The sequence below is a fragment of the Phyllobates terribilis genome, unplaced genomic scaffold (assembly GCF_046119375.1).
Source record: "Phyllobates terribilis strain yellow unplaced genomic scaffold, ASM4611937v1 Scaffold_5__5_contigs__length_657084704, whole genome shotgun sequence".
Lineage (NCBI taxonomy): Eukaryota > Metazoa > Chordata > Amphibia > Anura > Dendrobatidae > Phyllobates > Phyllobates terribilis.
The window spans coordinates 31,290,478-31,316,167 of record NW_027362765.1 but is presented as its reverse complement, the minus strand read 5'-3'; the positions used below and the strand labels follow the sequence as shown (position 1 = coordinate 31,316,167).

Here is a 25,690-nt window from a genome sequence, read left to right as displayed (position 1 = left end):
ATATTATACTAAACAAACAAAATGCTGCCTTTTCATCGAGTGATTGGATTGTGTATGTCGGAAAAAAAACAAAATTGTTCTCAGCAGCACATTGCCCAGTGAAAACTGCAGATCTGCTGCTGATAACATAATACTGTATGAAAGATTGATCTACAATCATCGTTCTGTGCCCATCATTATTCCTCAGCCGATGTAAAGAGGAGGGGAAACAAGCTCAGAACGACTTCAATACAGTTGATCACACGCGTTTAATGGCCTGAACTCAGCGCATGTATATACAACAAAAGTGTTTCTCTGAGATGGTTCAATATGTTAGTATTTGGGGCCCCACTTTAAACTTTTGCCCAGGGCCTCACTTTGTTAAAACCGGCCCTGGATGGAGGAGACATTGGAACCAGAGGCTCTGTGCAAAGCAGGCTCTGTCCAGCCACTAAGATTAGGGTGGCCAGGACCAGTACTACCATCCAGTGTGGCAGACTGGGTGTGTGTGCAGTCCAGCAAATGTAATCAGCTCTCTGCTTCCAGCAATTGGAAAGTAGCGCACCATACTAAAGCTCAAAGCATATTGCTGGAAGATGCCAGATACAGCCTTGTTCTCCGCTGGTTCAGTCCTCTGTGCTCAGCTCCCGGCTTATGTATTTGATCCTGTTGTGATCCTGGCCCATTTACTGACTTTTCTTGTGTCTATTTATTTGGTATTTTCACTACCCTCCTGGTTCTATCTAAAACCTAGGCCTCTCAAAGTAATTTCAAAAGTGATTTATTACTCAAAAGAAAATGTTTTGTAAATTTATTTGAACATATAAAAACTTGTTGCTAAACTTGTAAGCCTTCTATCATCTGAAAAAAAATAAAAAAAAGAATGTTGGGATGTTGGAGAAATGCTGCTGACTCTAAGTAGAAATACAGTAAACTATTTTGTCTGCTATCATTATCTGATTAAGGAGCAAACAAAATTTTAAAATTTTGAAAATTACAAATCTTTCTAAGTAATTTGGCAATTTTCAGGTATTTTCAAAAATAAAAGCAAAATATATATCAACCTAAAATTATCAGAAACATAAAGTACAATGTGTCACAGAAAAAAAAGTTTCAGAATCAATGGAATCAGAAAAAGCATCCAAAGTTATCACCACATAAAGTGACACATGTCAGATTTGAAAAATGGGGCCTGGATAGGAACAAAAAAAACTGATAAATCAGAGTATTTTGGGCACTAACTACTGCATTCAAAACTGTGACTATAGACAATAACACATCTACTGAAATGATCGAAATCAACAGTCTTCATCAGTAAAAAATGAGTAACTTGTGGTAAAACCTCTGCGGAGTAATTAGAGTATTAGGCTCGGTGGTTCTTGGCAATCTAATCTATCGTAGGGGCCAATATTTTCTCTCAGATGAGTTTCTTGAAAAAATATTAGACATTTAAAGAGAACTTTTTAAAATAGTGCAGAGTGATGAGCAAGTGACATTGGGTTGCTCAGTTACGCATCAAGTATCGCCATGCTGGAGTCCCAGAAGATAGCCTGCCAAAACGGTAATGCCGTAGCCAAATTGGCTACGGCATTGCTGTGTAGGTCAAGCAATCCCTGCATGTTTATTGGCTGTCTAACAGCCACAAAAGATGTGGGGCGGAAACTGCGTACCCGAATATCACTAGAGCTGAGGTGAGGAGTCTTAAATTTAGATCTTGGGCATTTGGCACAGGCAATGGAGGCCTTTTTGTAAAGACTACCAGGGAGTTGCAGACTAATATAAGTGAGGCAGGGCAATCCCACCACAATCAAACATATCATACAGAATAAAGTAGTAAAAAAAGGAGACATAGAATAAAAAAACATGTTACATTTCTGGAGTTGCACTCATTCATGATGAACCATTGGAGCTGCAATGAGCTCTGACTAGAAATGTAGAGAAGGTATTAGTGCTCCACATTTTGAAAACGATTGTGCAGTAATCTGAATTCCTTTGTATTGAAAACATTATGTAATTTATGACGTGGAGTGATGCCATGAAACCAGGCCTCAAGCCATGCCAACACATCTTCTGCAGATGTGAATAAATATATATTACAGCCATCAGCCATGCACAGCTTAGAGAAATATCATGGCCCAGGTGTACTGTTATGTGTAGTTTATCGCAATCCACTTTGAATTTAATTGGTTTTAATAGAAATGAACAAGTAAGGATAATGGGGAACTCTGGGAAAAACTGGACCTGGTCTTATAGGGACCATATGAGCAAATTCAGCAGCACAGAAGGGAGGAAAGGTAGATTCATTCAATAAGATATCAGGATTCTAGGAAGGTAACAGCATCATTACCCTCCGCTTTCTCTTAGAGGCCCATCATAATTTTCCTCAACTGATTTTCTAACTTGTCAGCACATTGTACGTACGCTGTCTTTTGGCTTTGTAGTTTACAGATCTGGGCAGGTAAGAAACAGCATCTTCTGATTCCAGGAGGTAGGTGGATCCTCCAGGTTGTAAGTTTTATAGAAGAAAATCTTTCAATGCCCAAAGTAATTTAAACCATTTTGGGGGAGGACAATATTGTGGTCTAGCAGAAAAATGGCGACCTTTTATTGTGATGTGGCTGGACTACACCACCGATAAAGCAGACACAGCCGGTGACTGAGAAGAATCTGTGACTTCTCTGCATTCAGTGGTCACTACTCACCTGAGTAATCATATGTAGGAATCTCCTCTTTACATCGCTCATCACCCGTCACATATGTCATAGTATTAATATGGGTCAGATCTTCACCCTGAAACAAATATTGTAAAAGTCACAGACAGATGGAGAAGTCCCATCTATGATCAGCTCTAAACCTGCCATCTCCACCATTCTCGTTACACAAGTATAAAACATATAATACTGACGAAGGACGAATGGCCGAAACGCGTGTCGGGGCTGTACCACGTGGTGCCTCTCACGTATTTGGACCAGTAATGCAGGTATTATATATTTGCCCCTCTTTTGCTTGAGTTTGAGATAGACAGTGTCTATATTCAGGTCATCACCTTCCATGCACTCTCATCTAGACTCACATAGGAGATGTGTATGTATATTTCCACAGTAACTATTTAGTATTATACATATAGTTATATATTTTGAGGCGTACACCTCTGGAATGAGTATCACTCCCTCCTCTGCTATGGTTTACATGTGAATTGTTTAGGCTCAAATCAGTCCTCTCCTTTGCAATTGATGTGGTGCATTGTTACATATACAACTATGTTAGTTTCATTCCAATATGTATTTTTACTTGTTCCTGCTGGTCCCATTTTGAGCTATGATTGAATCTCTGTATCTATGTGTATCATTAATGATCTTTCATTTGGCACTTTGGAACGGTCATGCTGGTGCATGTAGTGCCACTAAACCCTTCTACTTCTTAATAAAGGTTTTTTATTTAATTTAGTTTCCTTTTGACTTGTTATTCGGATGTTCTCTTTTTGTACAACATATAATACTGGTGGATAAAACAAGACTGAACACAAGACCTTCACAGCCGTCTACACATCATAGGGGAGATCTCATGACACCTTCTCTCCATCTACCTGATGATCCTGATGAACATTTTCTGGTTTACAGTCCTGTGGAAGATGAGGACGGGGACATCTCTCTGGTGTTGTCCTCTTACTGGATAGAACTGGAAGAAACACATACAGGGCCTGAATTAATTCTTTACATACAGATAATTATAAGCCGTATGTATTTAGTCCTGTCTATTACCTGGTGATGTGAGGGGCTGGAGAACCTCCATCATGACGTCCTTGTACTGATCTTTGTGTCCTTCTAAATACTCCCACTCTTCCATGGAGAAATAGACGGCGACATCCTGACACCTTATAGGAACCTGATACATACAATGATACCGTCATCCCCCAAATCCCTTCATAGCATTACTGTATAATGTCCCAGCATTTCCAGCAGTGTCACCTCTCCAGTCAGCAGCTCAATCATCTTGCAGGTGAGTTCTAGGATCTTCTGATCATTGATGTCCTCATGTATCAGGGGGTGAGGTGGAGGCTTCGTGATTAGACTCAGGGGTCTTCCCCATCCCTCAGATACATGGTCCTGACAGCGCTCACTAGAGGTCTTCTTCACTACTGTGTAATCCTGGTTATGGAGAGACATATTAATAAATATCAGTACAGACATTTCCAGAGTCCTCACCTCTCTAGTTCTGTCCATCTGTTATTCTCATAGATAAGAATGATGTAATGTGACGTCATCAGAATCTCTCACCTCTCCAGTAAGCCGGAAGAGGATCTCTAGGGCGAGGTGTAATATCCTCTCCACCATCTTGTCTGTGTCCCCATCCATCCTTGATGGCTCAATCATGAAAATTCTCTTATATAGAAGATCTTCACTGAGAGGATCCGATATTGTAGGAACCTGAATGGGAAGAAGATGAGCCGATGTAACATCATAACGATGTCACATCATAGAGGATCTTGTGTAATAATACAATTACTGTAGATAATAAGGGGAATCATATGATATTTATTATTTTACAGAATTCCGTTTTTTTTCTTTATATCTAATAAATCCTATATATTTTAGACCACACACACAACAAGCAGTTATTTGCTTTAGGTTTCTTCCTCGGAGTCTGCGGGTGAATACATTTCTCATAGACTCATCTTCCATAACGCTAATTCTCGTCTCATTTACCGACACTGGAATCAGCATTAACAATACTGCAGGAGATATTCATTACATGTGATATGAGAAATAACTACTTCATGAGGAGGACGACATTTTCATTTTCTACTACAGATCTATAAAAATATGTATCCAGAGTCCGTCACTGACTACATTCCCACCAACCGCCTGTATGAATGTTTCCTGTCTTTCCCGGGCTGTAATTTTTTATCGTGTTAGATCTCATATCTGATACACACAGAAAAGCTTGAGGTAAAATCTACATGTAGTGTTAAATGATTTTGATTTTTTATTCTGGATATGATGTGTTTTTCTGGGATTTGTGATTTTCCCCTTCGATTTCTCTAAATTACATGAAAAAGACCAGAAAAAAACATGTTAAAATGTTCCAAAATACAATTAGCACCAACAACGCTTATAAAACACCATAAAAGAAGTGTGAGACACACAGTGCACCTTATATGCCAAATGTTAAACATTTTTATAGAGATCACAGGAAAGTTCAGCCGATAAAAAGTTCTACTTCTGGAATAATCTGTCCTCAGAATGTCTCCATTACACTGTACAGCTCATACCGCAGAAAACAGCCCCTCATACATCTATAGCACCAGCCCGGATCCACATCTCCAGACTGGGGAACTGATCCTGCATCAGGAATGGGGAGAAGGGAGGATTTAATTTTTAGCCGGTGGGTGGGTGGTGCCATATTTTGGAGGACAACTTATACTATTATAATGTGTGTGGCTGGATGGTGGTACTGGGGGAACATTATACTGGGTTTACGGGGGTGGCAGTACTGTGGGAACATTATACATAAATAACTAAATATATATGTGTATACATACATATACATATATATACATATATATATTTTTATTTTATTTCTACGCCCAGGTGGCGAGCATTTTTATTGGTATATGTTCTCCCATGCTGTTATGTGCTGCCCCCCTCCTGGTATTTGTGCTGCCCCCATCCTGTCCCCACTATCCTATCCTGGTGTGCATCGCACCCCTCATCCCTATCCTGGTATGCGTGGCACCGTCATCCCTTTCCTGGTATGCGTGGCACCCCTCACCCCCAATCCTGGTATGCGTGGCACCCCTCACCCCCAATCCTGGTATGCATGGCGCCCCTCACCGCCAATCCTGGTATGCACGGCGCCCCTCACCCCCAATCCTGGTATGCACGGCACCCCTCACCCCCTATCCTGGTATGCATGGTGCCCCTCACCCAGAATCCTGGTATGCATGGTGCCCCTCACCCCCAATCCTGGTATGCATGGCACCCCTCACCCCCAATCCTGGTATGCATTGTGCCCCTCACCACCAATCCTGGTATGCATGGCGCCCCTCACCCCCAATTCCGGTATGAATGGCACCCCTCACCCCCAATCCTGGTATGCATGGCGCCCCTCACCCGCAATCCTGGTATGCATGGCGCCCCCTCACCCTTATCCTGGTATGCATGGGCCCCTCACACCCATCCTAGTATGCATGGCACTCCTCATCCCCATCCTGGTATGCATGGTACCCCATCCCTCATCCCTATCCTGGTATGTTTGGTATCCCTCATCCTGTTATGCATGGTACCCCTCATCCCTATCCTGGTATACATGGTACCCCTCATCCCTATCCATACTTTGGTGCGGGATTGCTCCGCTGACGTATTTTGGTGCGGGATTGCTCCGCTGACGTATTTTGGTGCGGGATGGCATCCTCTTGAATGCAATATTGCGCCCCTGCTCACCGACGGCTGTCCCTGTTAATTCCTAACTAGGACACATTAACCGCCTTCTGACGTTCTCAGTAGTAGTAGTCTTACTGACCTGGGCCTATTGGACCAGGTGAGTACAATTACGCGCACTACAATCGCGCCCGCACACAAGCGGTGCGATCACTGCTGGATGTCAGCTGATTCTCACAGCTGAAACCCGATGCTACGTGCAAGGAGTGGTGCCGCACCACTCCCGGCACATTAACCCCCGAAATGCTGCTATCGAAGTTGATCGTAGCATTCTGGGAGCAAGGGTAGGTAAGCGCGGCTTACTTACCTCCTCTCCAGCATCCGGTGCTGTTTGTGCTGGGTCCCGGCAGTTGTCATGGTGACCCTATGTGTTCATGACAACATCCGGGGTGTTACGCACACGCCCGGACTGTCTGGCGTGAGCGTGGTTAATGATCCCACTGGACCATGAACCGAGGAGTGCCAAGGTCGCACGGCGGCTCAGTCGACTCCATGAACCAGGGAGGAACCGAGCAGAGGGACCAGGTGATACTCCAGGTCAGACTCCGGTCACAGCTGCTGACCCACACCGGGGAGTGCAGGAACAGGCCAGTTAGGCTGGCATACTGACAGGTGGGTACTGGCAGGCACAGCTGGTATGCAGACAGGTGGGTACTGGCAGGCACGGCTGGTATGCATACAGGTGGGTACTGGCAGGCACGGCTGGTATGCAGACAAGTGGGTACTGGCAGGTAGGAACGCAGGCAGGATAGGGACCAGTACAGACTGGGATACAGGAACAAAGCCGCAGGTGCAGTAGACAAGTAGAGCAGAGCAAAACCCGCAGGTGCGGTAGATAAGCAGAGCATAGCAAAACCCCGCAGGTGCGGTAGATAAGCAGAGCACAGCAAAACCTGCAGGTGCGGTAGACAAGCAGAGCAGAGCAAAACCCGCAGGTGCGGTAGATAAGCAGAGCAGAGCAAAACCCACAGGCGCGGTAGACAAGCAGAGCAGAGCAAAACCCACAGGTGCGGTAGACAAGCAGAGCAAAACCCACAGGTGCGGTAGACAAGCAGAGCAGAGCAAAACCCGCAAGTGCGGTAGACAAGCAGAGCAGAGCAAAACCCGCAAGTGTGGTAGACAAGCAGAGCAGAGAAAAACCGCAGGTGCGGTAGACAAGCAGAGCAGATACACACAAGGTACTTACAATGAAGTAGCGAGTGGACACTAAACTCACAAACACAAGTACAGAGACAACGAGTTGGAGTTAGGTGCAGGTTCAAACACTGCAGGAAAAAGGAAGATACGAACATAGAGACAAACAAGTAACAGGCTAGGACACTGTTCAGACAGGAACTAAACCAGGAACAAGATACAGGATTGAGCCTGGGTATACAGTCCCCAGGGTGGCAGAACAGACTAGAAGTCACAGATACAGGAAACAGGCCTGGGTACTCAGCTCCCAGGGTGGCGGAAACAAACAAGATACAGGACAGGCCCTGGCAACTCAGTTGCACAGAACACACTGAAAGAAAGTGTTGCTCAGGCACCACCTACTGGGTGGAGGGGGTTTAAGTATCCAGTGACTCACAACAATAGGCTGGGGACGCATTAGAAGGGCACACGCAGTAACTATAAAAATCAGACAGTAACCGCGCCACTACCCTAAGCAATCAGACAAGAGACATGCACACAGCAGGTACTGGAGCAAAGTGTGCAGCCTGGACTGATAGGTAAGATGGCGGTCTTGCATGGTGGGAGGTGGTAAGCCATGCCAGCACGCCACCAGGGATAGTACAGTACCCCCCCTTTTACGCCCCCTCTTCTTCAAGCCTGTAAGGATTTTCTGCAGAGAATTTGGAAGCCTATCCTTCTCTTCAAGAAGATTACCTCTTCTCTCCACTAGAGGGAACGAAACTGGTCTCACCATCTTGGTGACTAGGATGCTTCCTCCCATCGAGCCATCCTCAGCAACAGATGAAGTGAATGAAGTACCAGGAACAGGACACAGTAAAGTCTCTCTCCATTTGTTAATATCGGGTAGCACCCCAAAGGATTCATGGGACAACTGGAGATCCTCCACCGGGTTGGAGGGGTGCAGAGACTCAGGGTTAACCACCGCCTTGACGTACACTTTGCCAAGCTTACTGGATGAAGTGGGCGAAGTACCAGGTACAGGGTGCAGAAAAGTCTCTCTCCATTTGTTATCAGGTAGCACCAAGGAAGATTCAAGAGACAACTGGAAGTCCTCCGCCTGGTTGGAGGGGTGCAGAGACTTGGAGGTAGCCACCACCTTGATGGACTTATTGCCAGATTTATTAGAGATGGATGATCCTTGCTTAGGGACCAACTTCAGTCTGGTTTCTGAGATGACACGTCTGCGAGGCGGGATGGTACCTGAAGCCAGATCATTGGTACAATCGTCAAGACTGTGTGGGGACAATGCCTCTGTTTCCCTTCCTTCGGAGACTTCAGCGCACAGCGAGTCAGAGACTAGCAGATCTGGTGAAGAAGAAGAAGACACTGCTGACTGTCATGAAGATATGGGGACTGGACACCCCTTACACCTCAGCAGTCCCCCAGGAAACACCATGCAGGATCTCCAGACCTGAGCGGGCACTAGATCTCTTGGCTCTGGACGACCTGTGGGTAAACCAGACAGCACCTGGAATGTGAACTTCTTCATGTGTAATGCTCCAATCTGGAGCTTAATTTGTACAGACATATTTTGACTGTTTCTGAGTAGGGCTCGTCCTTAAGATGACAATGCCCAAACCGGATTCTGGAGTTGTCGGACTGGAATCAGACACCGACTCTTCAAGGTTATATGCCTGAAACTTCCAGTTAATCCGAGGCCTTCACTTGCCACGGAGACAGTCACGGTCATCTGTGGAGAGGAAACACTAACGCCAAGACCGTCAGAGTGTCCCAAATAACCGCAGCGGGTCCGCAATCCGATTTTGTGACTGAGTTCCGGCCTCTGCTTTGCCTGACGAATATGGTCATCCTTCATGGATTCTGTGCGGGTAGCTGCCTCTACAGGCTGGGGAACAGGCGGTGTTAGGGAGGACAGAACCTGGCGTGACGGTTTACCTCTATGCCTTGCACATCTAGACTGCCTCTTGAGGTTGGGAAGAGAGGTATTCTGTGGAGCATTGTCATCCTGTGTGGATTCTGTGTGGGCCGAAGTCTCTTCATGCGGGAGAGCTGGTGGGCTACCTACACGCATCACCCATCGGGACTGCTCTAGGATATTGGGAAGGGAAGCTTTAGCAGAAGCCTCAGGGTTAGGGTCATCGAAGACCAATAGAAAGGCCACCAGGAAGGCCTGCAGGTCAGAGACGATAGGATCCCATGCTTCCCATAGGGGGGTGATCCAATTCAAGGCATCACCCGCTAAGTAGGACATCATAAATGCTACTTTAACCGGATCAGTGGGAAAATAGTGAGCATAGAATTTGAAATGCAGCATACATTGCTCCACAAACACACGGCTTTGTTTTGGATCCCCGTAGTACCGTGGTGGATTCGCAGGAACAAGTGCTGATAGCTCCATTTGGGCTGGTGCGTAAATCGCCTGCACCTCAGTTTGAGAAAAAAATTTTCCTTGGTGCACGTATTCGCCAGACAAGAATTCAAATGTCTCCAAGAGCGAAGGGCTGTGGGGCTCACTGAGCAAACTGTTACGCACACGCCCCGGACTGACTGGCGTGAGTGTGGTTAGTGATCCCACTGGACCATGAACCGAGGAGTGCCTGGAGGGGTGTAACTAAGTATCAACTCGGTCCGACCAAGGTCGCACGGCGGCTCAGTCGACTCCGTGAAACAGGGAGGAACCGAGCAGAGGGACCAGGTGCTACTCCAGGTCAGACCCCGGTCACAGCTGTTGACCCACACCGGGGAATGCAGGAACAGGCCGGTTAGGCTGGCATACTGACAGGTGGGTACTGGCAGGTACGAATGGTATGCAGACAGGTGGGTACTGGCAGGCACGGCTGGTATGCAGACAGGTGTGTACTGGCAGGCACAGCTGGTATACAGACAAGTGGGTACTGGCAGATAGGAACGCAGGCAGGATAGGGACCAGTACAGACTGGGATACAGGAACAGAGCCACAGGTGCAGCAGACGAGCAGAGCAGAGAAAAACCCGCAGGTGCGGTAGACGAGCAGAGAAAAACCCGCAGGTGCAGTAGACGAGCAGAGCAAAACCCGCAGGTGCGGTAGACGAGCAGAGCAAAATCCGCAGGTGCGGTAGACAAGCAGAGCAGAGCAAAACCCGCAGGTGCGGTAGACAAGCAGAGCAGAGCAAAACCCGCAGGTGCGGTAGACAAGCAGAGCAGAGCAAAACCCGCAGGAGCGGTAGACAAGCAGAGCAGAGCAAAATCCGCAGGTGCGGTAGACAAGCAGAGCAGAGCAAAACCCGCAGGTGCGGTAGACAAGCAGAGCAGAGCAAAACCCGCAGGTGCGGTAGACAAGCAGAGCAGAGCAAAACCCGCAGGTACGGTAGACAAGCAGAGCAGAGCAAAACACGCAGGTGCGGTAGACAAGCAGAGCAGAGCAAAACCCACAGGTGCGGTAGACAAGCAGAGCAGAGCAAAACCCGCAGGTGCGGTAGACAAGCAGAGCAGAGCAAAACCCGCAGGTGCGGTAGACAAGCAGAGCAGATACACACAAGGTACTTACAATGAAGTAGTGAGTGGACACTAAACTCACAAACACAAGTACAGAGACAACGAGTTGGAGTTATGTGCAGGTTTAGACACTGCAGGAAAAGGGAAGATACGAACATAGAGACAAACAAGTAACGGGCTAGGACACTGTTCAGACAGGAACTGAACCAGGAACAAGATACAGGAACGAGCCTCGGAACTCAGCCCCCAGGGTGGCGGAAACAGACTAGAAGTCACAGATACAGGAAACGGGCCTGGGTATACAGTCCCCAGGGTGGCAGAACAGACTAGAAGTCACAGATACAGGAAACAGTCCTGGGTACTCAGCCCCCAGGGTGGCGGAAACAAACAAGCTACAGGGCAGGACCTGGCAACTCAGTTGCACAGAACACACTGAAAGAAAGTGTTGCTCAGGCACCACCTACTGGGTGGAGGGGGTTTAAGCATCCAGTGATTCACAACAATAGGCTGGGGACGCATTAGGAGTGCACAAGCAGTAACTATAAGAATCAGACAGTAAAGGCGCCGCCGCCCTAAGCAATCAGACAAGAGACATGCACACAGCAGGCACTGGAGCAAAGTGTGCAGCCTGGACTGATAGGTAAGATGGCGGTCTTGCATGGTGGGAGGTGGTAAGCCATGCCAGCACGCCGCCAGGGATGTTACACGGGTCACCAGACAGCAGGAAGTTACTTTGATCATGTGCAGTGCCCCAATAGCTGAAAAACAAAAAGTTATAGCTCTCAGAATAAAGCGATGCAAAAAATATTCTTTTTTTTCTATAAAATAGTTTGTGTACAAGCGCCAAAATATAAAAATAAATAAATGTGGTACTGCTGTAAACGTACTGACCTGAAGAATAAAGCTACCTTATCAATTTTACCACACGCGGAACGCATAAAAAAAACATCCTGAATTGTTGTTTTTTGTTTATTCTGCCTCCCAAAAATCAGAATATAAAAGCGATCAAAAAATGTCACAAGCCCAAAAATGGTGCTAATAAAAAAGTCAACTTGTCCCGCAAAAAAGCAAGCTGTCACATGACTGTCGGCCGAAATCTGAAAAATTATAGCTCTCAAATTATGGCGGTGCAAAAACTAGTCTTTGCAAAAAAAAGCGTCTTAGTGTGTGACAGCTGTCAATCATAAAAACCCCATATGAATCTGGGATCTCTGTAATCACACCGACTCGAAGAATAAAGTCATCTAATCACTAAGCGTTGTGCTAGGGTTATATATGGGGTATCAGCGTACTCAGGAGAAATTGAACAACAGTTTTTGGGGTCCATTTTCTCCTCTTACCCTTGTGAAAATAAAAAATTTGGGGCTAAAAATCATTTTTGTGGAAGAAGTTTGATTATTTTATTTTCATGGCTCCATGCTATAAACTTCTGTGAAGCACCTGGGGGTTCAGGGTGCTCACCACAAATCTAGATAAGTTCCCTGAGGGGTCTAGTTTCCAAAATGGGGTCAGTTGTGGGAGGTTTCCAATGTTTAGGCACATCAGTGGCTCCCCAAATGCAACATGGCATCCGCTAATTATTCAAGCAAATTTTACATTCAAAAAGTCAAATGGTGCTCCTTCCCTTCCGAACCCTGCCATGTGCCCAAACAGTGCTTTTCTCCCACATATGGGGAATGGCCGTGCTCAGGAAAAATTGCACTACAAATTTTGGGGTCCATTTTTTCCTGTTACCCTTGCGAAAATAAAAAAATTGGGGTATAAATTAACATTTTTGTGAAAAAAGTTAAATGTTGATTTTTTTTCTTCCACATTCCAAAAATTCCTGTGAAGCACCTGAAGGGTTAATAAACTTGTTGAACGTGGTTTTGAGCACCTTTAGGGTTGCAGTTTTTAGAATGGTGTCACTTTTGGGTATTTTCTGTCTTAAAGGCCCCTCAAAGTCACTTTAAATGTGATGTGGTCCCTAAAAAAAAATGGTTTTGTAAATTTTGTTGGAAAAATTAGAAATCGCTGGTCAACTTTTAACCCTTATAACTTCCTAACAAAAAAAAATTTGGTTCCAAAATTGTGCAGATGTAAAGTAGACATGTGGGAAATGTTTATTAACTATATCTCTCTGATTTAAGGGCATGAAAATTCAAAGTTTGAAAATTGCAACATTTTCGTTAAATTTCAGATTTTTTCACAAATAAACGCTGTCAATCATAAAAACCCCATATGAATCTGGCATCTCTGTAATCGTAAAGACTCAAAGAATAAAGTCATCTAATCACTAAGCGTTGTACTAGGGTTATATATGGGGTATCAGCATACTCAGGAGAAATTGCACAACAGTTTTTGGGGTCCATTTTCTCCTCTTACCCTTGTGAAAATAAAAAATTTGGGGCTAAAAATTATTTTTGTGGAAGAAGTTTGATTTTTTTATTTTCATGGCTCCATGCTATAAACTTCTGTGAAGCACCTGGGGGTTCAGGGTGCTCACCACAAATCTAGATAAGTTCCCTGAGGGGTCTAGTTTCCAAAATAGTGTCACTTGTGGGAGGTTTCCAATGTTTAGGCACATCAGGGGCTCCCCAAATGCAACATGGCATCCGCTAATTATTCAAGCAAATTTTACATTCAAAAAGTCAAATGGTGCTCCTTCCCTTCCGAACCCTGCCATGTGCCCAAACAGTGCTTTTCTCCCACATATGGGGTATGGCTGTGCTCAGGAAAAATTGCACTACAAATTTTGGGGTCCATTTTTTCCTGTTACCGTTGCGAAAATAAAAAAATTGGGGTATAAATTAACATTTTTGTGAAAAAAGTTAAATGTTGATTTTTTTCTTTCACATTCCAAAAATTCCTGTGAAGCACCTGAAGGGTTAATAAACTTCTTGAACGTGGTTTTGAGCACCTTTAGGGTTGCAGTTTTTAGAATGGTGTCACTTTGGGGTCACTTTCTGTCTTAAAGGCCCCTCAAAGTCACTTAAAATGTGATGTGGTCCCTAAAAAAAATGGTTTTGTAAATTTTGTTGGAAAAATTAGAAATCGCTGGTCAACTTTTAACCCTTATAACTTTCTAACAAAAAAAAATTTGGTTCCAAAATTGTGCCGATGTAAAGTAGACATGTGGGAAATGTTTATTAACTATATCTCTCTGATTTAAGGGCATGAAAATTCAAAGTTTGAAAATTGAAAAATTTTTGTTAAATTTCAGATTTTTTCACAAATAAACGCAAGTCATATAGAAGAAATTTTACCACTATCATGAAGTACAATATGTCATGAAAAAATGATCTCAGAATCAGTGGGATCCGTTAAAGCGTTCCAGAGTAATTACCTCATAAAGTGACACTGGTCAGAATTGTAAAAATTGGCCTAGTCATTAACGTGCAAACCACCCTCAGTGCTAAAGGGGTTAAATAAACATAAGATGAAGGCCCCAATTGGATTAATTGCCAAATATGTGACCAAGGCCCATTACTGGTATATTCCACTCAAAAGGGACCCTAAATCCAGATGTTGTCAAGATATAGAAAAATTCACACAGGATTTAATACTGAAGTTACACAGGAACCAAACCTATCCAACACACAGTGCCATAACCATATGGACAAAATGACAAAACACAATAGAAATCTTGCCTTTTTTAACCAAGGTAAATAAATAAAAATACTTGCCCTAGTATATCCCTTATTTAAATTTCTACCTGGCTGTAGAGGCCAACACCCTTACTTTACAGCAACAGATACAAGTGCAGCCAGGTAAAATCAAAATAAGATCAATCCCTAAATCATAAGGATAATTGGTTGCCCTACCAAGCTGTTAACAGCACAAAAATGTGAAGCCAAGTATAATCATAAGGGGATCAACCCCAAAACCATAGGGATAATTGGTTGCATTGCATCCGCAAGCAACTTATGCCAATCAAATAACACAAATATAATCAAAACATCCCAGGGTATATGTTACTGACCTTTGCCCTTAAGAATAGCCTCAACGCATTTCCCTTAGATTATAAAGTTCTTCACGAGGCTCAAAAATTAGGTAGTATCTGAGTGGCATCTGTAAGATGTTGTGGCCTGGTTGTAGGTCAGTGTGTGAGGTGTTCATACTCCTCTATTTATATTAGCTGCCCAGAGATGATTATCAGCTTAACGGTAGACTAGAGCTATACACCCCATAAGAGCCCATGTCTACAATGTCCCTCCTCACTCCAATGCGCATGTCAGAGTGAAGAATGTACGCTAGAGATCCGGGCTTCATAGTCACGCAGGCGCACAGGCCTCAGGTTAGATAATGGCCACACCTCCTCCAATCTCTTCAACCCATGACGCTGACTGCTGGGGCACGCTTGCATACAGGCCAGTCCCAGTTCTCGAGTGCGCCTGCGCCCCAGCCTTGATCCATCGGGTGTCTGTACCGCCCCTTAGTCGCGTCACCACATGATGCCAACTACAAGGGCAGTTCTAATCTCAGCTTCCCTCCGATGGCCGTGCCTCCTCCCTAGCATCCTAAATCACGTCATCCGAGGAGGTACGTATGCACACTGTGAGGTGTCAATATCGCCTCTGATGCATATTAGCCAGAAGGCTGTGCCTCCTTTTACATATTACCTACTGACGCCAGTTGCTTGAACGTGCATCCAAATAGGAGACATCAGTCTCCCAAATCAACGCATGTCTATAAGCCACATCTAGGGTTTCATTGGGATACATCCTCTGTCTAAACCTCTCTCTAAGATCAAAGGCTTGAGTCCTAAAGGTCTCCACCTCGGAACAATTCCTCCTCACCCTTAGGTATTGACCCTTAAGAATGTCCATTCCTCGAGTGGCAGGGTGATAACTGTCCCACCGAAGAAGGGCATTCGTGGCTGTGAGTTTACGGAAAATTCTGGTAGTGAGATGTCCAAGGTGATCTTTAATTATATCAACCTCCAGGAAAATGATTTTCATTTTGTCACTCTCTGAGGTAAATCTCAATCCGATGTTATTGATATTCAGATCCTTCATGAAAGTATCAAATTCCTCCTGGGTGCCAGTCCAGATAACAAACATGTCATCGATATATCGATGCCATGCCGCAATCCTGTCCGACCACCAGCTATCACCATCCGGAAAAACAATGGGCTTCCTTCCACCAGCTCAGGTGGAGGTTGGCATATGATAGTGCACATGAACAGTCCATGGCCGTCCCCCTGCGCTGGTGGAAGTACTTACTATTGAACAAGAAATAATTATGGTTTAAGATAAACCCCATTAGGTCCAGAACAAACCTATTATGATGATTAAGGTAGACCACCCTTGTTTTGAGAAAATTCCAACGCCTTTCAACCCAAAGTATTGGGAATACTACTATAGAGCGCCTCAATGTCGATAGAGCACAGGATACTTCCCTCATCAGCTATCATCCCATCTATTTTAACCAACAGATCTGAGGTATCCCGCACATACAAAGTCAATGATGTTACAAAGGGGCGAATAATTTTATCAATGCAAATGCCGATGTTCTGGCTTAAAGAGCCCACCCCTGACATGATAGGTTGCCCCCTAAGAGGGGTCAGGCCCTTATGAATTTTAAGGAGGGCGTAGAATGTTGGAATGGTTGGTGAGGACAGAGTCAGGAAGTTATATTCACTAGCAGAGATCAACCTATCAAGACCCCTATTCAAAATCACCATCAGCGTTTCCGTATAATATTTAGTGGGGTTAGTTGATAATACCCTGTACAGTCATGGCCAAAAGTATTGAGAATAAGACAAATAGTAATTTTTCCAAAGTTTACTGCTTCATTTTTTGTAATGGCAATTTGCATATACTCCTGAATGTCAAAGAGTGATCAGCTTAACAGCAATTACTGTACTTGCAAAGTCAATATTTGCCCAGAAAATGAACTTTAACCCCCAAAACACATTTCAACATCATTGCAGTCCTGCCTTAAAAGGAGCAGCTAACATCGTTTTAGTGATTGATCCATTAACACAGGTGTGGGTGTTGATGAGGACAGGGCTGGCGATCAATCAGTCATGATTAAGTAAGAATGACATCACTGGACACTTTAAAAGGAGGCTGGTTCTTGGTATCATTGTTTCTCTTCAGTTAACCATGGTTATCTCTAAAGAAACACGTGCAGCCATCATTGAACTGCACAAAAATGGCCTAACAGGGAAGAGTATCGCAGCTACAAAGATTGCACCTCAGTCAACAATCTATCGCATCATCAAGAACTTCAAGGAGAGAGCTTCCATTGTCAAAAAGGCTCCAGGGCGCCCAAGAAAGACCAGCAAGCGCCAGGACCGTATCTTAAAACTGTTTCAGCTGCGGGATCGGACTACCAGCAGTGCCGAGCTTGCTCAGGAATGGCAGCAGGCTGGTGTGAGTGCTTCTGCACGCACTGTGAGGCAGAGACTCTTTGAGCAAGGGCTGGTTTCAAGGAGGGCAGCAAAGAAGCCACTACTCTCCAGAAAAAACATCAGGGACCGACTGATATTCTGCAAAAGGTACAGGGAGTGGACTGCTGAGGACTGGGGCAAAGTCATTTTCTCTGATGAATCCCCTTTTCGATTGTTTGGGACATCTGGAAAACAGCTTATTTGGAGAAGAAGAGGTGAGCGCTACCACCAGTCTTGTCTCATGCCAACTGTAAAGCATCCTGAAACCATTCATGTGTGGGGTTGCTTCTCAGCCAAGGGAATCGGCTCACTCACAGTCTTGCCTAAAAACACAGCCATGAATAAAGAATGGTACCAGAATGTCCTCCAAGAGCAACTTCTCCCAACCGTCCAAGAGCAGTTTGGCGCCCAACAATGCCTTTTCCAGCATGATGGAGCACCTTGCCATAAAGCAAAGGTGATAACTAAATGGCTCATGGAACAAAACATAGAGATTTTGGGTCCATGGCCTGGAAACTCCCCAGATCTTAACCCCATTGAGAACTTGTGGTCAATCATTAAGAGATGGGTGGACAAACAAAAACCAACAAATTCTGGCAAAATGCAAGCATTGATTATGCAAGAATGGACTGCTATCAGTCAGGATTTGGTCCAAAAGTTGACTGAGAGCATGCCAGGGAGAATTACAGAGGTCTTGAAGAAGAAGGCGCAACAGTGCAAATATTGACTTGCTGCATTAACTCATTCTAACTGTCAATATAACCTATTGGTACTCATAATATGATTGCAATTATATTTCTGTATGTGATATAAACATCAGACAAACACTAATAAAAACCAGAGGCCAGCAGATCATGTGAAAATATAATTTTGGTGTCGTTCTCAATACTTTTGGCCATGACTGTACGTGTCCCCATCCTTCAGGACCAAGACACACATGGACAAATATTGTTCGTGGTCAAGGATGACTAGATTTCCTCCTTTATCAGAAGGTTTTAGGATTATACACTGTGTGCAGAATTATTAGGCAAGTTGTATTTTAGAGGATTATTTTTATTATTGATCAACAACTATGTTCTCAATCAACCCAAAAGACTCATAAATATCCAAGCTTAATATTTTTGGAAGTTGGAGTGGTTTTTTTTTAGATTTGGCTATCTTAGGAGGATATCTGTTTGAGCAGGTAACTATTACTGTGCAGAAGTATTAGGCAATTTAATAAAAACCAAATATAATCCCATCTCACTTCTTTATTTTCACCAGGTAAACCAATATCAGTGCACAAAATTTAGAAATAAACATTTCTGACATGCAACAACAAAAACCAAAAAAATTAGTGATCAATATAGCCACCTTTCTTTATGATGATACTCAACAGCCTTCCATCCATAGATTCTGTCAGTTGCTTGATCTGTTTTTGATCAACATTGCGTGCAGCAGCCACCACAGCCTCCCAGACACTGTTCCGAGAAGTGTACTGTTTTCCCTCCCTATAGATCTCACATTTTATGATGGATCACTATGGGGTTCAGATCAGGTGAACAAGGGGGCCATGTCATTATTTTTTCTTCTTCTAGACCTTTACTGGCCAGCCATGCTGTGGAGTAGTTCGATGCATGTGATGGAGCATTGTCCTGCATGAAAATCATGTTTTTCTTAAACGATACCGACTTCTTCCTGTACCACTGCTTGAAGAAGTTGTCTTCCAGAAACTGGCAGTAGGTCTGGGAGTTGAGCTTCACTCCATCCTAAACCCAAAAAGGTCCCACAAGTTCATCTTTGATGATACAAGCCCATACCAGTACCCCATCTCCACCTTGCTGGCGTGTGAGTCGGAGTGGAGCTCTCTGCCCTTTATTGATCCAGCCTCTGGCCCATCCATCTGGCCCATCAAGAGTCACTCTCATTTCATCAGTCCATAAAACCTTTGAAAAATCAATCTTAAGATATTTCTTGGCCCATTCTTGACATTTTATCTTATGTTTCTTGTTCAAAGGTGGTCATTTTTCAGCCTTCCTTACCTTGGCCATGTCCCTGAGTATCGCACACCTTGTGCTTTTTGATATTTCAGTAACGTTGCAGCTCTGAAATATGGCAAAACTGGTGGCGAATGGCATCTTCACGCTTGATTTTATTCAATTCATGGGCAGTTATTTTGCGCCTTTTTTGACCAACACGCTTCTTGAGACCCTGTTGGCTATTTGCCATGAAACGCTTGATTGTTCGGTGATCACGCTTCAAAAATTTGGAAATTTCAAGACTGCTGCATCCCTCTGCAAGACATCTCCCAATTTTGGACTTTTCAGAGCCCATCAAATCTCTCTTCTGACCCATTTTGCATAAGGAAAGCAAGATGCCTAATAATTAAGCACACCTTATATAGGGTCTTGATGTCAGTAGTCAACACCCCTCCTCATTACAGAGATGCACATCACCAGATTTACTTGGTGACAACATGTATAAAAAGTATCATGTGATCAAAATACTCATTTGCCTAATAATTCTGCACACAGTGTATGTTGTTTTTCCTCCAGGTTACCAAGCGCCTTCCATCCCTTCTGATTTAAATTGGATACCACATTGGATTTCCTTGGATTCAATTTCCTCAAGTCATCCTCGACCACTTTAAAAAAATGTCCACATTTGTGCAATCGCTAGTAGGGGGCATCTTTCTGCTATACAAGTTTAGCTCCATAAAAGGCCCAAGGCCTCTTTCCCTCTCATTTTCATCCAAAAATCCTGCAAAGATGTTAACTCCCTCCAAATCTTCCTCTGTGATCCCCTAACTCCAACATTTTTCCCTTTTGTTTTCCATAAAGAACTTTTTCCACCTCAGTTTTCGGCAGAACCGGTTGATATCTTTAACCCAGGAAAACAAATTAAAGGAGGTTGTGGGCACAAATGAAAATTCTTTACATAGTAAAACTGTCTCATTCTGAGTCAATTTATAAGAACTTAGATTGATAATTTGGTTCTCACTACACATTACAGATGTCTCTTCCTGAGGTCGTACCCAATTGGGGCCCTTAGATCTAAAAAAGAAGCAGGCGAGGAGGAAAGTGCAATGGACAAAGAAGAGGCCAGTGGGGTATTGACTACATTCATTGGTCTGTCTCGTTTTTTTCCTAGATGGTTATTATTCTCTCCCCCTGTGTCTCCAAGTCCCCTTGTATGGTGCCCTTTCCGTATCTGATGTCTGTTTCAGATGAAGATATCTCAGACACTTCTCTCTGCTCCGTAAAATTATAAGCTTTCTTGTCCAAAAACTCACTCAGATCCCTTAGGAACTGAGTATGTTTACGGTTTTTAAATTGAGTCTGATATATCTCAATCGAGACCTGTAATGTACTTTCTCTCGATATTAAAGTTGGGATCAGATTTAAATTTTAATGTTTTGCATATGATTTCGTTCCATGTCTTAGATGTTCGTTCAAAGATATTCTTTTCTTCCTGTAGGAAGATTTTCATGAATCTGATCGAGGAAGAAACAGATTCCTCCTACCAAGCTTTAAGTAATGGGGGATTACTAGCCCAAGTGGAGGGAGTTACGTTGATTCATAATTCCTTTGGGACAATATTATTTTTAATATAATTCTCCAATGCTCTACTTTCCCACCAAGACTTGACACAGTTTTTATAGCATATCGTAAGTTCTTTAAAGACAGGTTGTATGGTTGACTGAGGGATATTACCCAATTGTTGTGCTTCAAGTGAGAATACCGAGGTCATATATAATTCCTTATTGATAGGTCCAGATAAGAAACCGGCCGTTATATGCGATATATGAATTAGGCTCACTTTATTTACAGGTTAAATATACACGGCTTATTAAATAGAATACCCATTAAAAAATAACATTTATTAGATCATTTATAGTCATAGTCATGTATAGATCATAAATAGTCAAAGAACAAGAACCAGTGGAAAAAAAAATAAATATATATATATATATATATATATATATATTTATACACACACACACACGTTGATACGTAAGAATAGAGTTAAGTTCCCCAAAATAGTTATGGAATATAACTGGCTATCTTGCCCTGATAGTGCCTAATAGAATCACCCTTCCTGGCAGCGGAGGTTGGCACCCTCTTGAACGCAATATGGCGCCCCTGCTCACTGATGGCTGTCCCTGGTGACCCTGTTAATCCCTAAATAGGACACATTAAATAAACATAAAATGAAGGCCCCAATTGGATTAATTGCCAAATATGTGACCAAGGCCCGTTACTGGTATATTCCACTCAAGGGGACCCCAATTCCAGATGTTTTCAAAACATAGAAAAATTCACACAGGATTCATCTAATACTGAAATTACATAGGAACCAAACCTATCCAACATGCATCACTGGCAAAGCTATGCATTTCATCTCGCTTCTCTACTTTTCTGATTGTTCGTTGGACTGGGCCTCCTGATGATCCAATTTCTGGTGAAATGCGTCGAGGCACAAGAAACAGAGAAGGACATCATGACAAAACGACAAAAACTGATAAGTTATAGTACAATACATTTTTATGACGTGCTTTGCCTTAGAATAGTACCTATGTTGCCTGGACTAGGATTATATCTGTCTGTCTAGCAGGGACAACTAGGGCAAGTGAGAGTGAGCCGTCGTGGTGCGGGGGAACCAAATCCCGTATTAGGGTGCCAACCTCAGCTGCTAGGCAGAACCAGCCTAGCAAACATCCTAGGGACAAATAGGCCATATATCTGTGATATAACCTGGGATGGCATATATTTATCTCATTAACATAGCAATCATAGAGGTACAGAGGATTGGAGCTATCTACTGTATATATCCTTATGCATTTATGCATTGAGGTCTAAGGAGCTATTGCATTGGTTGAAATGTTTTTATATGTCTTGATTCATAACTATTGTTAAAGCATTATGCTAATCAACTACTAGATACTATGAATCAGACATAATTTTGTTTGATTCTTCACCATACACTTGGGCTTATTAGTTTTTTTTAATCTTGTTCTAATTAAATATAACTTTTAATGCATTTAAGTACATCAGTTAATAATCTCCTTTTTGTTGAAATCTACTATTTACCCTTCATCTTATGTTTATTTAATGTGTCCTAGTTATTGATTAACAGGGCCACCAGGGACAGGCGTCGGTGGGTGGAGGCGCCATATTGCGTTCAAGAAGGTGCCAACCTCCGCTGCCAGGAAGGGCAAGATGGCCAATTATATTACGTAACTATTTTTGGGGTATTTAACCCTATTCTTACATATCAACACGTATGTATGTGTATATGTGTATATATATTATATTTATTTATTTTTTTTTTTCCTGGTTCTTGATGTTTGACTATTAAAGTATTTTTAAAAATGAGCTAATGTTATTTGTGGAAACATTATACTGTGTGTGGGGAGATGGCGGTACTGGGGGAACATTATACTGTATGTGGGGAGATGGCGGCACTGTGGGAACATTATACTGTGTGTGGGGGAATGGCGGTACTGTGGGAACATTATACTGTGTGTGGGGAGATGGCGGTGCTGTGGGAACATTATACTGTGTGTGGGGGGATGGCGGTGCTGTGGGAACATTATACTGTGTGTGGGGGGATGGCTGTACTGGGGGAACATTATACTGTGTGTGATGGGGGTGGCGGTACTGTGGGAACATTATACTGTGTGTGGGAGGATGGCGGTAGTGTGGGAACATTATACTGTGTGTGGGGAGATGGCTGTACTGTGGGAACATTATACTGTGTGTGTGGGGGATGGCGGTACTGTGGGAACATTATACTGTGTGTGGGGAGATGGCGGTACTGTGGGAACATTATACTGTGTGTGGGGGGATGGCTGTACTGGGGGAACATTATACTGTGTGTGATGGGGGTGGCTGTACTGTGGGAACATTATACTGTGTGTGGGAGGATGGCGGTAGTGTGGGAACATTATATTGTGTGTGGGGGGATGGCTGTACTGGGGGAACATTATACTGTGTGTGATGGGATGGTGATACTGTGGGAATATTATACTATGTGTGGGTGATGGCAGTACTGTGGGAACATTATACTGTGTGTGGGGGGATGGCTGTACTGGGGGAACATTATACTGTGTGTGGGGGGATGGCGGTACTGTGAGAACATTATACTATGTGTGGGTGATGGCGGTACTGTGGGAACATTATACTGTGTGAGGGGATGGCGGTACTGTGGGAACATTATACTGTGTGTGGGGGGGTGGCGGTACTGTGGGAACATTATACTGTGTGTGGGGGGAGATGGCGGTACTGTGGGAACATTATATTGTGTGTGGGGAGATGGCGGTACTGTGGGAACATAATACTGTGTGTGGGGGGATGGCGGTACTGTGGAAACATTATACTGTGTGTGGGAGATGGTGGTACTGTGGGAACATTATACTGTGTGTGGGGAGATGGCAGTACTGTGGGAACATTATAGTGTGTGTGGGAGATGGTGGTACTGTGGGAACATAATACTGTGTGTGGGGGGATGGCGGTACTGTGGGAACATTATACTGTGTGTGGGAGATGGTGGTACTGTGGGAACATAATACTGTGTGTGGGGGGGGTGGCGGTACTGTGGGAACATTATACTGTGTGTGGGGAGATGGCAGTACTGTGGGAACATTATAGTGTGTGTGGGAGATGGTGGTACTGTGGGAACATTATACTGTGTGTGGGAGATGGTGGTACTGTGGGAACATAATACTGTGTGTGGGGGAGATGGCGGTACTGTGGGAACATAATACTGTGTGTGGGGGGGGTGGCGGTACTGTGGGAACATTATACTGTGTGTGGGGAGATGGCAGTACTGTGGGAACATTATAGTGTGTGTGGGAGATGGTGGTACTGTGGGAACATTATACTGTGTGTGGGGAGATGGCAGTACTGTGGGAACATTATAGTGTGTGTGGGGAGATGGTGGTACTGTGGGAACATTATACTGTGTGTGGGAGGATGGCGGTACTGTGGGAACATTATACTGTGTGTGGGGGATGGTGGTACTGTGGGAACATTATACTGTGTGTGGGGAGATGGCGGTGCTGTGAGAACATTATACTGTGTGTGGGTGATGGCGGTACTGTGGGAACATTATACTGTGTGTGGGTGATGGCGGTACTGGGGTAACATAATATTGTGTGGGAGCAATATGTGTTTCTTTACTTTTTGTTTCCATAGTTTGGTCGTATGTATCTATCAGAGGAAGAGGAGCAAAAGAGGCAGGATTCATAGAAAGCAGCAACAGAAAAACACCAAAATAGCCTCAGTGCTGAAAGAGTTAATGCGGCCTCCACCCAGTAATGGGGGATCTCCACATACCTCCACCTGCAGAGCCGCCACCACATATATGGCTGTTCTGTGCGCACAGGACCTGTGATGAGGTCACAGGAGGGGAGGAGTCAGGGGTCACATGATCAGGGGCCTCAGTGGATGCAGGACTCTGCTGTGCTGGTTGTCATGGTGCTGGATGAGGTGAAAGTTATGTGTGGGGTCAGGAGGGGTTTACAGTGTGGATGTAGCAGAGCCGCGTGTGTACGAGGTGTACGGAGCGGAGCCGCGCGTGTACGAGGCGTACGGAGCGGAGCCGCGCGTGTACGAGGCGTACGGAGCAGAGCCGTGTGTGTACGAGGTGTACGGAGCGGAGCCGCGCGTGTACGAGGTGTACGGAGCAGAGCTGCGTGTGTACGAGGTGTACGGAGCAGAGCTGCGTGTGTACGAGGTGTACGGAGCGGAGCCGCGCGTGTACGAGGTGTACGGAGCGGAGCCGCGCGTGTACGAGGTGTACGGAGCAGAGCCGCGCGTGTACGAGGTGTACGGAGCAGAGCCGCGCGTGTACGAGGTGTACGGAGCAGAGCCGCGCGTGTACGAGGTGTACGGAGCAGAGCCGCGCGTGTACGAGGTGTACGGAGCAGAGCCGCGCGTGTACGAGGTGTACGGAGCAGAGCCGCGCGTGTACGAGGTGTACGGAGCAGAGCCGCGCGTGTACGAGGTGTACGGAGCAGAGCCGTGTGTGTACGAGGTGTACGGAGCGGAGCCGCGTGTGTACGAGGTGTATGGAGCCGTGCCGCGCGTGTACGAGGTGTACGGAGCAGAGCCGTGTGTGCGAGGTGTACGGAGCGGAGCCGCGCGTGTATGAGGTGTACGGAGCGGAGCCGCGCGTGTATGAGGTGTACGGAGCGGAGCCGCGCGTGTACGAGGTGTACGGAGCGGAGCCGCGCGTGTACGAGGTGTACGGAGCGGAGCCATGTGTATATTATATTTCCCCCTTGGCACACCCAGTTTTCAAA

The 25,690-nt window shown here is 44.6% G+C and overlaps 3 protein-coding genes across 5 annotated transcripts in view; all 3 read right to left on the bottom strand.

Moving 5' to 3' along the window:
- The window catches only part of LOC141271835 (uncharacterized), a 164,886-nt gene extending 140,105 nt beyond the window's left edge, over nucleotides 1-24,781 (bottom strand). For both annotated transcript variants that reach the window (XM_073682011.1, XM_073682017.1), the window contains exon 1: nucleotides 24,723-24,781. In XM_073682011.1, the coding sequence (XP_073538112.1) occupies nucleotides 24,723-24,748 (26 nt within the window). In that variant the 5' untranslated portion in view covers nucleotides 24,749-24,781. The remainder of the gene's footprint in view (nucleotides 1-24,722) is intronic.
- Nucleotides 1-24,783, bottom strand: part of LOC141271831 (uncharacterized) — a 61,722-nt gene extending 36,939 nt beyond the window's left edge. For both annotated transcript variants that reach the window (XR_012321938.1, XM_073682002.1), the window contains exons 1-6: nucleotides 24,723-24,783; nucleotides 4,257-4,406; nucleotides 3,948-4,127; nucleotides 3,741-3,864; nucleotides 3,566-3,657; nucleotides 2,682-2,769 (exon numbers count right to left, since the gene is read on the bottom strand). Coding sequence is in view for 1 of the 2 variants with exons in the window: in XM_073682002.1 (XP_073538103.1) it covers nucleotides 2,682-2,769; nucleotides 3,566-3,657; nucleotides 3,741-3,864; nucleotides 3,948-4,127; nucleotides 4,257-4,352 (580 nt within the window). In the remaining variant the exon portion in view is untranslated. The remainder of the gene's footprint in view (nucleotides 1-2,681; nucleotides 2,770-3,565; nucleotides 3,658-3,740; nucleotides 3,865-3,947; nucleotides 4,128-4,256; nucleotides 4,407-24,722) is intronic.
- LOC141271850 (gastrula zinc finger protein XlCGF66.1-like) overlaps nucleotides 1-25,690 on the bottom strand; it is a 341,588-nt gene that overhangs the window by 222,921 nt on the left and 92,977 nt on the right. The gene's annotated exons all lie outside the window — the stretch shown is intronic.